Source organism: Lates calcarifer, linkage group LG21 (genome assembly GCF_001640805.2).
Source record: "Lates calcarifer isolate ASB-BC8 linkage group LG21, TLL_Latcal_v3, whole genome shotgun sequence".
In the NCBI taxonomy this organism is placed as follows: Eukaryota; Metazoa; Chordata; class Actinopteri; family Centropomidae; genus Lates; species Lates calcarifer.
Window position 1 is genome coordinate 15,107,756 of NC_066853.1, and position 13,331 is coordinate 15,121,086.

General features: G+C 38.8%; 3 protein-coding genes across 3 annotated transcripts; 2 read left to right on the top strand and 1 right to left on the bottom strand.

Moving 5' to 3' along the window:
• Window positions 1–6: 6 nt before the first annotated feature.
• Window positions 7–2,451, top strand: LOC108877958 (uncharacterized). Its single transcript, XM_018668221.2, has 2 exons — window positions 7–1,693; window positions 1,779–2,451. The coding sequence occupies exons 1-2, from the start codon at window positions 20–22 to the stop codon at window positions 2,217–2,219; spliced, it is 2,115 nt and encodes a 704-aa protein (XP_018523737.1). The 5' UTR covers window positions 7–19; the 3' UTR covers window positions 2,220–2,451.
• A 1,215-nt stretch (window positions 2,452–3,666) lies between these two features.
• On the top strand, window positions 3,667–6,504 carry LOC108877982 (thymocyte nuclear protein 1). The gene is made up of 8 exons (XM_018668253.2): window positions 3,667–3,817; window positions 4,978–5,036; window positions 5,135–5,298; window positions 5,405–5,473; window positions 5,665–5,757; window positions 5,855–5,950; window positions 6,061–6,211; window positions 6,321–6,504. The coding sequence occupies exons 2-8, from the start codon at window positions 4,988–4,990 to the stop codon at window positions 6,365–6,367; spliced, it is 669 nt and encodes a 222-aa protein (XP_018523769.1). The 5' UTR covers window positions 3,667–3,817; window positions 4,978–4,987; the 3' UTR covers window positions 6,368–6,504.
• A 909-nt stretch (window positions 6,505–7,413) lies between these two features.
• On the bottom strand, window positions 7,414–13,224 carry LOC108877981 (vacuolar protein sorting-associated protein 26B-like). Its single transcript, XM_018668252.2, has 6 exons — window positions 12,520–13,224; window positions 11,277–11,433; window positions 10,903–11,067; window positions 9,842–10,017; window positions 9,595–9,737; window positions 7,414–8,271 (listed from the first exon to the last, which is right to left on the bottom strand). Exons 1-6 carry the CDS (start codon window positions 12,740–12,742, stop codon window positions 8,134–8,136), a joined length of 1,002 nt encoding a protein of 333 aa, XP_018523768.1. The 5' UTR covers window positions 12,743–13,224; the 3' UTR covers window positions 7,414–8,133.
• Between the last annotated feature and the right edge of the window lie 107 nt (window positions 13,225–13,331).

The following is a 13,331-nucleotide window of genomic DNA, read 5'->3' on the forward strand; positions in this document are numbered from 1 at the left end:
ATGCTAGGAGAAGAAGAAAATGGGCTGCCCAAAAAAATCAAAAAGGAAGCAAGAGGAACTTGAAGAAAAGTTGAGAAGAGCAGAACAGAAAACAGAAAAATACAGGAAACGGCTTCAACGATTGAAAATGGCTCATCAATCTCCAAGAGCCAAAGTCAACAAAATACTCAGGGAAGCGTCGCAGACATCCCTAAGAAGAACCCTGTTGTTCCATACAGCAGTAGCTGAGGAAGTGCGTACAAAGTACAAAAAATCAAAGAGAGAAAGTCACAGACAACTCATTGCAGCAGTAATCACCAGCAAAATCCTCAAGAAGTACAGGCTGCAGAAATTGGCACAGGAGGTACTTGGATTTTCAAGGAAAAGATGGAAGAACCTGGGAAATGAAAATGTCTGCTACTACAAGAGGAAGGAATACACTGGAATTGGTGCGAGACTAAAAGAAAAGGTAACGTCATTCTTTGTACGTGATGATGTGAGCAGGATCACTACTGGAAAAAAGCAAACAGTCACAAAAGGAAAAAAGAAAATGCAGAAAAGACTACTTCTGGATTCAGTGAAAAACCTCCATTTGAGGTTCCTCGCTGAGCAGACCAACATGAAGCTGTCATACTCGCTGTTTTGCACACTTCGTCCCTATTGGGTTGTGCACCCAACGCTGTCAGATCGCGAAACATGTATGTGCAAACAACATGAAAATCTTGGCTTTATTGCTAAAAAGCTTCATCAGATGCACATCATTGACACGTTCAATTTGGAGAGCCTGACAGAAGCCATCACGTGTGACATCACAAGCAAGCAGTGTATGTATGGAGAATGTGACAAATGCAACAATAAGAGCTATCCACTCACAGGCCATTACAAAGCTACTGATCGTGTCTCCTACCTTCAGTGGGCAACTGTTGACAAAAAGAACAAAGATAACTCTGGAGCAACCTCAAAGGTCACTTTGAAAAAAGAATATGAATCCTCACAAGAAGAGCTGGTGGAAACATTTGCCACTTTGCTCCAGAAGTTTAGGCGTCATCTCTACAACATCAGGCAGCAGTATGCTTTCTCACGGGCCCTGAAGCAGAACCTCCCTGCCGACCAATGTGTAGTCCATGTTGATTTCTCAGAAAACTATACTTGCAAATACAGTGCAGAAGTGCAGTCTGTTCATTTTGGTGCATCCCACCAACAGGCCACTTTACACACTGGTGTTTATCATGTGGGGGGAGAATCGGCTCCTACCTCCTTCTGCACCATATCGGCATCAAGATTGAAGGGACCACCTGCAATATGGAAACACATGGAGCCCATTCTGAAGGAAATCAGAGAAAAATTCCCAGATGTGACAACTGTGCATTTTTTTAGCGATGGGCCCTGCACACAATACAAACAGCGTAGAAACTTTTACCTTTTTTGCACTGAAATTTTTAAGAAGGGGTTCACAAGGGGAACCTGGAATTACTTTGAGGCCAGTCATGGCAAAGGAGCCCCAGATGGCATAGGTGGCACACTGAAGAGGAGGGCTGACAGGCTTGTCAGCCAAGGAGTTGATATTCCCACGGCAATGTCCCTTTACCAAGCTCTGAATGACGGTCAGTCAAAGGTAAAGTTGTTTTACATCCAGGAGCAAGATGTAGATGATGCAGTGAAGGAAATGCCGGCTGACCTTCCAGCGGTACCATCCACAATGAGGCTTCACCAGGTATTCACTTCACTATTTCTCCATGATTCTTATTTAGTTAAAGCACTTTGAACTAACTTGTGTATGACTGATCTTACCTTGCCAGGTGATTACTCTTTCACCTGGAAAAATGCTCTACCGCGACATCAGCTGCATGTGTTCTGCAAATGGGAATCTGGAATGTAACTGCCAGAAAACGAGAAGCTTCAGCTTTAATTCCACAGATGACCACACAGAAGACCTAACACACAGCAGACCAGAAGAAGAGCAGTGGCATACTCCAGAGGTTGTGGGTAAATGGTGTGCTGTGCTGTATGAGGGCCACATCTACCCAGGGATCATCCAAGAGGTGAATGAGACCCACTGCCAGGTGAAATGTATGCACAGAGTGGGGGAAAACCGCTTTTTCTGGCCGTTGAGGGAGGATGTCCATTGGTATCCCTTTGAGGATATTCTGACCATCATTTCACCGCCACAAAATGTTACCTCACGCCACCTGGCCATCGCAGAAGACCAATGGAACACTCTGGTCAGCCATGAAGAGTAAAGTGGAATATTAGAAGACCAATGTTCTAAAGACAAGATGACAAGTTTTGTCCGATGTTCTAAAGACAAGATGACAAGTTTTCAGTGTTAAGAGTCAAGTGTTAGAGTGAATATGTTGATAGGCTAGGGCAGCCAGCCATCAAAGTTTCTTTAATTATTATTATTTCTTCTATTTTTAGGGTGTTATTTGAGGAAAAGTGCAACAGAAAGTATTAAAAGTTATTCAAAGAACACTTTGGTGTCTTGGGCATTTATTTGTCACTTTTATATGATGATCTATAATCAAAAATAATGTAGCTAGTCATCCATCTTACTTTATGCAACCCTGTTACCCTAATTTCAACCCTGTTACCGTATCATTTTAATTGAAAATAATCCTAAATTACTTTCTCAGCTCAAAAGGGCTTGACCCATTTTCCTTTAAAGAGTTTATGCAATCATATGCAAAATGTGTTAGAGTAAATATTATACAATAAATGCTGAAATTGGTAAAGTGAAACATGCCATTATTGAAAAGTTGGGTGACACAGATTTTGAAAGTTGTTAAAATTAATTTAAATCAAGTCATATGTGAAATCAAATGGTTATTCAGAGAGAATGTTACTTTATTTACTTAATGAAAAAGGAATTATATTTCAGAAATCAAAAATGTACTTTTTTCAGGTTACTCAGTGTTGGTAACAGGGTTGCACCAAGTATTGTAAACACCAAGTAAATCATGTAATAAAAATTGTACCATTGATCTGTAAGCTGAGCTAATCAAGTCTTTGATAGTTTATTACCTATTATTGATGAATATGTAGCAGAAAATCAGAAAAGTGAAGGTTTATTTTTCAAGAATTTTGAAGCCCAAATGTCCTCCAATTCTGGAATGACCCCCATCTCGTTTTTAAGAAAGTTTCTCTGTGTCTGCGAGTGTCGATCTTCAAACGTCTTCCTCACGGTAGTATTAAAATTTTGATATAACATGGTGACGTCCAGTTAAAGCCTCGGTCTGTGACGTCATCATCAGTCTGTGACGACATCATCAATCGAATTTTCCTTTTGGCTTCGATATTTGTTCACACACACACGTTCTTGTACTTCTGCCTTTTCGGGGACACTCATTTTTTGTTCTCACTGTGTACCATTTACAAGTACACACACACACACACTCAGAGCAGTGGATTAGTTCTGCAGGTGATACAGGAAACACAGATCCAGTTTGATGGAACACCGTCCGATCGTTACACAACTTCTAAAAAAAATACACTGTAATAATAATAATCGGGAAAACGAGTCGTTATCCGTTTTTCATTTTGGTTCTGGAAACAAATATTGAAAAAACGAGTCATTATTTCGTTTTTTTTAGTTTTGGTTTTTTTTGGAAAACGAATGAACGAATGATACACGGATTAAATTGCTCTTTTACCAGAATAAAAGGCACAATGACGTTCACCGCCCGTCAAACTGGGTTTAGCCTTTCCAACCGAAGTAGCTGGTGATTAAATCAAGTGCTCCGTCAAGTTTTTTTTTTTTTTTTTTGCGGCATCACGTGTTGTGAGTTTATCGGCGGGTTTTGATGGCTGACTGCTCACCTTAAACTCTGCTTAGCTAAAGGTATGATTTATCAATGTTTGAAGAGCTTATCTGCAGCTACTTTGTAGCGTGTGTTACTATCAAACTGTGTTTGAAGCGTTTGGTTCACGTTGTGTGTCGCTCATGTTTGTGTGAAGCTGTTGAAATTTTAGCTAATCTCTGCCAGGTCTGATGATGCTTTCAAGAGCTGAGGTCAGGTGTGCAAATCAAGAAGAAAAACACCAGAGGAGTAATATTTAAATGGGACATATACTTCTATTTCCAAGATAATTATTTACAGTTAAAAGTTGGCATTATTATGGAAGCCCAGAATTCATGTTAAACGACGTCTGGGGTGTCACACACTGACTCAGCCCTATATTTTCATAGCGGTGCCTAGGCTGAGCTGCTGTGGCTCGATAGGCAGTCTAATCTGAACGTAGTCCAGCAGTTAACCCTGCTTACTTAGCTCTGCTTGTCCTACCAGTAATATTAGAATATTCCCACTTTCTGACCTAGTGCACTGAAGTGTCATTAAAACACTTCCATCTGTATTTTATGCTCATTAAAATTTTTTATTTTAGTTTATAATTTCACAGCATTTCAGACGTCATGCATCCCCATGGTATCATTTTAAAGGAAATACTTTGGCGTTTCATTTGGCTTGTTTTGTTACTCCTTGTCCTGTCACAGGTTAAGACTCAAAAATATAAATGCGCTTACTTTATTTTTTGTTTGTGTTTTTGTCTCGTCAATTTCAAATACAGTAAGTCAGAGATAACAGGGGCTATATGACTGAAATTCACATTATGTTATCACAACATGTCTGTAATGCATGTATCCAAGTTAAGGTTGATGGGAGGGACAGAGGTGACTCTGAGCATCACGAGGCCAAGGGGCGTTACAAAAACTCAACCAAACAGCCACAAAATGTTTCTAAAAGCTCCCCAAAGCGCCCAAGCTACAAATGTCACATTAGTTTCATCAGAGTATCACTGAATCAGTTTCTATTACTGTTATCAGGCAAAAAAAGGCTTCTGTCTTGTGGTTGACTGGCCCTGATGATAATACCTGTTCACGAGTTCACTACAGAGGCTTATATATAAATGTACACTGATCAGCCACAACATTATGTACTATATATTATATCACCCAAACCTATTGTGGATGATGCATCGTGTCTGAAACATCTCTTTTTATAGACTTTTGGAGATGTCACCGAAGAAAAATGCCAGAGTGGGTAAAAGAGCAGCGAGTTCAGGTAGGCAAATCAAGTCACTGAGTGAAACCTAATGTCTCACAAGTTATTTTGTAATAGTTAAATTATAATGAGTGACAGTTATTGCCTTGACAACACAGGTGATGGTGAAACAGAAAGAGCCGGTGGTAAGAGGAAAGCTGCAGCTTCTGATGAGACTGGAGAAAATAAGGAGAGCTCAAAGTCACCTGCTTCACCACAGCACTGTCACTGGCTGATGAAGTCGGAGCCTGAGAGCCGCTTTGAGAATGGGATCGATGTGAAGGTACAGAGCAGCGACAGCCTCATCAACACAGTCTGTCGTTGTTGTTGTTGTTATTGTAAAAAGATAGTGGGCTGCACTCATCTGATGATTGTGGTTCATTCGGCAGTTCGGGATTGAGGATCTGAAGGCTTTGCCTAATCAGACCAGCTGCTGGGATGGGGTCCGCAATTATCAGGTAGAGCCACAGAAACCGACTCCTCTAATGAAAAGAAATGTACTTGAAATAAGGGCCCGGCACAAAACCGCTCTGAAAAGACTTTTGTGTCATCTTATTCTCACCAGCCGTGGGCATATTCTTTTCTCGAGAAAAGAATGAATACGTATTTTTGTCTTTTCTCTGTGGGAATGTCCCTCGAAAATCTGCAGGCGCGCAATTTTATGAGGCAGATGAAAGAAGGGCAGTTGGCTTTCTTTTACCACAGCAACTGCAAGGAACCGGGGATAGCAGGAATCATGAAAGTAAGTCGCTCTCTCTCTCCCCCCTGCTGGGAATATTTTAATGATTTAAACAAAGCTGTAGACAGGCGTGCTATTCAGCTGTGTTTCCTCTTTCTAGATTGTGAAGGAAGCTTATGTGGACCACACTCAGTTTGACAAGAAAGATGTCCATTATGATGCAACCAGTAAACCGGCCAACCCAAAGTGGAGCATGGTAACATGATTACAGAATAAGAGCAGATGCACACACATGAATATGTTCGTCAAGCACAGTTACTGATAATAAACAAGCATGAAGGTTGAACTTGTCTCCTTCTCTCTCAGGTCGACGTCCAGTATCAAAGAATGATGAAGCGTTTTGTTCCTCTGTCGGAGCTTAAAAAGTACCACCTGCAGCACCGGGCCAAAGGAGGGCCTCTGAAGGATATGGTGCTTTTTACAAGGGCCCGGCTCTCTGTGCAACCCCTCACCACTGGTATGTAAAAGAAACACACTGTGCGCTCTTTATTTTGTAGTTTTATTTCATCACACAGTCATGGGCTAGTTGTGAAGACTCAGTCTGTTTTTTTTTTTTTTTTCTGCAGAGGAGTTTGACTTTGTCCTGAGTTTGGAGGACAAACAGCCACTGTGAGGATATGAAATCATGCAACTGCAACCTAGTATACTGTCAGCTATCATCAGTGTTTATGCAAAGTGCAATCAGCACAAAATACTGTAGTGCTTATTTTCTGGTTCATATGTATTATTAAATGTGCCTTTGTCATCTTATGATTTTCATGCAGTTTTTATCTCTCTCTGAATGATACAGAACCAGGTCACTTAAAAGCACTTTACATTTCGCATATTAGGCAATATAGACACACTGAAGAAGTGGTCTCTAACACTCTATAATGTAGTTATAAGCAGATGTAAGTGTTTAATGTATTTGTCAACAACCATAAGCAGAAGCTTGTGTGTAAACATAATGAGAATATAGTAAATACAGTTAAAATGTCTGTCAGAGAGGTTACTGTTGACAAATAGTGTGCTTTATTAAACACTTACAGATACTCACAGAACAGGCTGACATGCAGCCTGTATCCACATACAACTGCATTATAGTGTTATAAACCACTGATTAAAGGAAGGTAAAGTGTTCCCATGAGAGCTTGTCATTACAGTGGTTGGATATAAAACAGCGGCAGTGTGTTATGTTGCTTAAGGTCGCCCTGAGCCCTCAGAATTGCTTCGGGCCTGGGTTTATTGTCGTTGTACAACTCAAATTTTGTGCATTAGCAGAGAGACCTGAGAGTCCTGTCACCACTCACTCATTTCTGCAACACAACCAATACAAAGTCTGAGGTTTTTTTCCCATTTGGCATCAATTTATTTGACTTTTGGGGACAAGGAGTAAGTGATTAGCATTTTGCAAAAGATAGAGAATTCTACTGTAACTTTTTCTCTGGTTAAAAGACTAAAATTATATTAGAGGCAGGAGGATTTCATTTGCTTGATACACTTAGGCACAACTTTCAAGTCTCTAATAAAGAGGTTACAGAAGACTTCATACTATCAGACCTTAAAACAAACACTTTGACAGTCTTTCCTAACACCACTGGAATGCTGAGGTAAAGCATATGAACATGAAAAGGTCATTTATTTGTGGCACTGTGTACTGTATACTCAATGTACACAAGCTGGAACAGGATAACAGGATTTAGCTGGTCTTATTTACAGATTTCTTTTTTTTTTTTAAATGCATGGGTTAATACTTAAAAAGGTCAAAAAGGAAAAAGATTCCAGTTTCCGCTTCCACCATAAATTTTTTTTGTGTGTGTGCAAACATACACAAACACAAGGAGAAAAATGTGTTCAGCAAGATATAGCAGTGCAAAGTTATCTCAGATTTATTGACCTTCTACACAATGTTAGGAATGCAATTATTAAACGTGGAATGTTGGAGATACATTATACTGAAAATTCATGACAATTCAGTTGCATTAATTAAGAGATTAGAAATCAATTTATCCCCCCAAAAAGCGTGAGAATGTAACAGAGAGAAGGCTTAAAAATCCAAGAATTTCACAAGAGATTTTACACAGTGGATATCGTGACAGGTGATTAGTTTGATTCCCATAAAGACAAAAAAAAAAAGAAAAAAAAAGCATTAATGAGGAAGGTCAAGACCAGCAGCCTGAAGCCACTTTGAATGCCTCATGCAAACTGTTTCATTGTTCACATACTGTATTACTGTATTTCGGTCTCCCTTCTTCCTCCCTTTGCCAGCAAATAAAACAGCTGCTTGACCAGATGTTGTACAGTTGACAGGGGCCTCCGCCGCTCTGCAAGACGCAGATGAGTCTTGTGTGAGGAGACTGGGGGAGGGGGGCGGAGTTAAGGGCGGCGGTGGCGCTGCCTCTATCCGCTCTCCTCCCTCGCGGCTTGTTCCAGTGCGCTCTCTGAAGCGGCTGAGCCCTCGAACCTCTGAGAGGCGATGGCGGCCTGGTGAGACATGCTCTTCCTCACCACGTCGCCTTTCCTCCACAGTGTGATTTCCTATAGTGAGAGAAAAGCAAGAGTGTGGAGGTTTTCAGACTTCATGCTCCATGTCTGTGTGTATCGATAATATCAAGGCGTCAGTCGCCTTGGTTTGTTCGGCAGTGATCTCACTTTTTGAAAAATCATATTTATGCATCTTATGCTATTAAGCAGCAAAGTCAACACACAGGTGACACTTAGAAGAATTCAAGTGAGAAACTATGCATACATAGGAAAGAGGTACACTTTAAGAGAAAAATAAATAAATGAATAAACATTTAAAAATTAGAGAATGTATATGAAGAAAGTAGATATACAGTTTTAGTTGCTTTTTAATTGGAAGAGATCCTAATACAGTCTGTATTGAGCTGTAGTGAATAATCAATTCACTGATTGATCAACACAGAAAAATAGTCAACTATTATTTAAACTAATAATTGTTTTGAGTTCATTTGTTTAGAAAATAGGGCAAAATTCTCTGTTAGCTTCTCAAATGTGAGTATTTTCCTGTCTTATTATTATTCTATGATAATAAACTCAGTATGTTTGGGTTTAGACAGTTTACATGTTATTGTCAACTACAGTAAATCATTTGTATCTTTTGTCCAGTCAATACAATAACACAGTTTTGAAACACTTCATTATCTTTGTAAGCTGTACAGCTACATCCCAAGACTGACTAGGATTATATGTAAATAAAAAACAAGGAACTCGCAATTATTTGCAATGTTTATTAATCTGTTAGGATAGTAAGGACCAACAAACCCTTGTACTCAGAGCCAAAATGGCACCTTCAAATATCGTCTTTTGTCCAACCCCAGACTCCAAAACTCAAAGGTGTTTAATTTACGAAGCTACGGTACAGGAAAAAAAAACCAAAAAAAACCTAATAATCACATTTGAGAAGCAGGAATTGGCATCTGTTTAATTAATTTTCTGCTATTCCATTAATTTACTAATTGTTTTAATACTACACTTACTATATGAAAAAATGAACATACTGCATTTCACAATTTTGTATTAACAGGGAAATAATACAGTGAATGCACCATCAGACACTGATAAAACTTATCTCTTCACAAAGATGGAGATACATTTGTTTTTTCTAAAGTTTCCAATATTGTATATTAACAGCACACTGAAACATTTTTAAGCAATAAAAAAAAACTTTTTTGAAAACTTAATTTTGTTACATTGCTAAGGTGAATGTTTCTGAACTCAGATTACTGCCAGAAATAGTGAATATTCAGATTATTATGATACATGTAAAAACACTCTCTGAACCTGAGGGTGACCTGTTTCTCTGTTTGCTATGAATACTGTCTTTCATCATTATTTTACCTGCTGTTTGAAGTAGCGTCTCTCCTCCTCATCGATCAGCACCAGGTTCAGGTAGTAGCGCACAGAGAACTTCTTGTTGATGTCTCGCATGGTCGGAGTCAGATCATAGCCAGCCAGAAATAACCGTATGGGAATGGATTCTCCTGTAATATGAAATACATTTTGACAGGTCAGATAATATTATTTTAACCAAATAAGATGTTTTATACTTGAAATAACTTGAAAGCCACGAATAGGTGTTGTTTACCTCTGACCGGTGCACCATCCATGATTTCGTACTTGGCAATAGTGTCATTTTCATGGTATACACTTGGGCCGGTGCCCGTTGTCTCACGTTTGATTATGTCAATCTCCATGTGCTTAATTTTAATCCTCACCAGCAGGAAGTAGATTTTTCCCACAATGACATCTTTCAGGTGGTACCTGTCAAAAACCAAATACAGACACAAGCACAGAATGAGAATGAGAGCTGTACGTAACAATTTAGTAAGTGAACACTTTTTTTTAATTTGGCAAAAAAATATGGGGTTACAGCTTCTCAAATGTGAATATTTCCTGATTTTCTTTGTCGTCTATGACAGTAAAGTGAATATCTTTTTGGACTGCCAGTCACACATAACATGATGCTTGAAGACAGCATCTTGGGCTCTGAGGACTTGATATTTTTGCTGACACATTACAGTCAGTTTTTCCTGCCACTGTTGCCTAGTGCTGCTCCCAGTGGGAATTGTTGGGTCTCTCTTTGTAAATATGATAATATAAAGAGTACAGTCTAGACCTGCTCTTATAAAAGTGCCTTATGATAACTTATGTTGTGATTTGGCGCTGACCAGATATTTGATAATGATGCAAATAACTGTCAGTTACAGCCCCAAAGCCCATGACTGATGCTGTCCAAGGTGTTTAACTAGTACTGCAGATTTACTAACGTCAGACTTGCACTACAACTGCTACACTGCACTAGTACTATCGCTAATATTTCCAACAGGCTTTTAAGGATGTTGTGTTTATTTGATTGTACTGATTTCCTCCTAGTTATTACCTTTTAAATCCTTTTGTGATTTTTCTGTCTTTAAAGGAGCAGTGCTATAAAAATAATGTTTATTGTGTATTTACTTAACAAACTGGGTGAATGCAATAATGTGGTTAACATGACGTAAGTGCTGGAACAATGACTTGGTGTGTCGACTGAGAGAAAATTAGTTTACAGCAAACTTGACAGCCAATTTGATCAAAATGAAAAAACAAATGTCTACAGATTAACTGATGATGGAAAACAGTGGTTAGTTGTAGCCCTTCAAATCTTACTTGGATTTGTTGTACTCAAACTCAATGTGGAGGCAATCCTCAATTCCAACTTCCATTTTAATGGAGGAGTTGAGTTCAGGGTAAGTGCTCAGTGTGTGGACCACAATGTCCATCTCTTTACTGATGTCATTTAGTCTTCTGATCACTGTAGCACGAAGGAAGTATCTGCAAAACAAACACAAACTATAAACCATAATGTTCCCACATTATCACGTCTAACTCATAACATATACTGTGTGCTGAGAGGTAAATGTAAATACAACAAGTGTTAAAATGCTCAGTCTGAGTATGACCATGTGACGGGCCGGTTAAAGAGTGACACTTTCAGTCATTCATTTTTCTGCCTATAAAGTAGAGTGAATGATCAAACTTACCTTAGCTTAACATTCTGGCCTGTGTAGGACTCGTAAGGTTTCTCAACATGAGTGAACTCGAAGTCGAAGGTCTGTGACTGAGTTATTTCACCAGGTCTCGCAAGATCTTTAACCAGGGAAACAAACTCATGATGGTTTCCTCTGTCATAATACAGCTCTAGAAAAGAAGGGTGTTACCAACAAATTTAAAATGAGAGAATCTATTGTAAGATTTGCATAACATTCACCCTTGTAACAAGACAATTTCAAATTTTACTTATTTTAAAATATGGAGCCAGAATCAGTTATTTATTTTAACTGTCACTATTTCAAAGTTTCCTCCTAAGAGATGGTGTGACTGGGGATCAAGAAAAGGGAAGGTGTTTCAGCTGAAAGGAGGATATTTTTAGGAGTGACTCCCACCACTTAACAGTTATCTTTACAGAAAGCAGAACTAAAGAGGAAAGTAAAAAAAAAAAAAAAAAATTGTCAGAAATAACAGAAAGCAGAACTTTTCTGCATCCTAACAGGAAGCAGAACTATAGTAAAGTTTAAAAAAGAGCACTCTTCAAAAATTAAGAATGGCTGAAATATTCAGTGGACAGGACTCATCGCTTTATGTTTTCCATATTTTGCTAATTCCACCTTAATTGTGCATTTTGATGCTTATGTGAAAATGAATATTCCATTAATTAAGGTTTAAACTGAAGTGCCAGCCTAAGTAGTTTGTGCTCTTTTATTTACTAATTGAACATTTTATTGCACCAACCAGTGGTGTTATATTACTTTATGGTATTATGTGGAGAGTGTTGCAGGTTTTCTATTAACCAGCTATTACAAAGACATTGACATAATGTTTGTGTTGTTGTTTACCTCGGGATTAAAAACCAAAATGTATTAAAATATGACTCAAAAGACTTAATCAAATAATTATTTTATCTTTTCATCAACGCTGCTAAATAAAGATACTTTAATTAGGAGAAAATAAAAACAAAACGTGACTGATATGAAACTTAGGGAAATCAGAAATATACCCGTTTCACAACCTGAGAACTTTGACATACTTTCTCTAAAAAAAATATGCAAAACATTAATCCACTGCCAAAACAGCTGCAGATTATTTTTCTGTGTTTCAACTGACGGTTGCAGCTTTAATACAGTGATATTGATACTTTTACATAAGGAAGCTAGACTCGTGTTAACAGGAGCTAGACTCTGGTGGTATGTATGTAAACATGTCTGAATTAGGAGTTGGTTTTCATACCTATCTGGCCAACAAATTCAATCTTGATCCCTTGGTGCTCCAGCCTCTTCCCGGGGTTCTTCAGTGTGACATTCACCTTTCCACTGACAGTTTCGCCATCATAGAAAAGAAAGTATTTGTCTTTCTTTCCATCTTCAGTCTTGTGTTCAGCCTTCTTCCTCGTTTCAGCGTCATTCAGGACCACATCAATTTCTGCACTTTGCCCAAAACTGAAGAAACTCATTGTAACGTTGACGTGTATGCCGCGGTAACTCGTATCTTCTCCCTGACCTGTTAGCAAACTAACTGAACCAAACAAACCCCTGCTAATGTTTCAAAGTAGACAATTAACACACATCAAAGGCCTGTAGTCCCCCCACGGAGCACACACAACACACAGTTACACCTGAAAAAAGGTCGAGGATGTTTCACAGAAAACTCCACATTAGCTACATGTCCAGGCTCATTTCCACCGATTAAGCTAAATAGCAAAACGATTGCACAAGGAAAACGCACAATACTACGTCCATCAGCAAATTAGCCCTTCCTTTTTTCTTCACTTGACCTCGGTGTCACTAATACACAGTCTGCAACGGCACCAAATTAGTCTTAAACGGACACAATCCTCGTAGTGTGGATAAATGTTACATGTTTGTTTTCTGTAAGAGAAAACGGTGAATGTTGTCAAACGATCAGGATGTACGACACCTGCGTCGACACGACTACTTCCGGGTTTAGTTTTTCAAAATAAAATCAAGCAGACTGGCGCTCCAAAACGGAAGTGACGGCTCGTTTCAGATGAATATATAAATATTGCATATCGCTTTGTTATT

What these genes read in the sequence shown, in the direction of transcription:
- LOC108877958 (XM_018668221.2), top strand. Translation starts at nt 20, where the DNA reads ATGGGCTGCCCAAAAAAATCAAAAAGGAAGCAAGAGGAACTTGAAGAA. An exon ending in CCACAATGAGGCTTCACCAG is followed by an intron (nt 1,694 to 1,778) that starts GTATTCACTTCA and finishes TTACCTTGCCAG; the next exon opens with GTGATTACTCTTTCACCTGG.
- LOC108877982 (XM_018668253.2), top strand. Translation starts at nt 4,988, where the DNA reads ATGTCACCGAAGAAAAATGCCAGAGTGGGTAAAAGAGCAGCGAGTTCA. An exon ending in TAAAAGAGCAGCGAGTTCAG is followed by an intron (nt 5,037 to 5,134) that starts GTAGGCAAATCA and finishes TTGACAACACAG; the next exon opens with GTGATGGTGAAACAGAAAGA. An exon ending in CCAACCCAAAGTGGAGCATG is followed by an intron (nt 5,951 to 6,060) that starts GTAACATGATTA and finishes CTTCTCTCTCAG; the next exon opens with GTCGACGTCCAGTATCAAAG.
- LOC108877981 (XM_018668252.2), bottom strand. Translation starts at nt 12,742, where the DNA reads ATGAGTTTCTTCAGTTTTGGGCAAAGTGCAGAAATTGATGTGGTCCTG. An exon ending in GGCCAGAATGTTAAGCTAAG is followed by an intron (nt 11,068 to 11,276) that starts GTAAGTTTGATC and finishes TTTGTTTTGCAG; the next exon opens with ATACTTCCTTCGTGCTACAG. An exon ending in GACGCTACTTCAAACAGCAG is followed by an intron (nt 8,272 to 9,594) that starts GTAAAATAATGA and finishes CTCTCACTATAG; the next exon opens with GAAATCACACTGTGGAGGAA.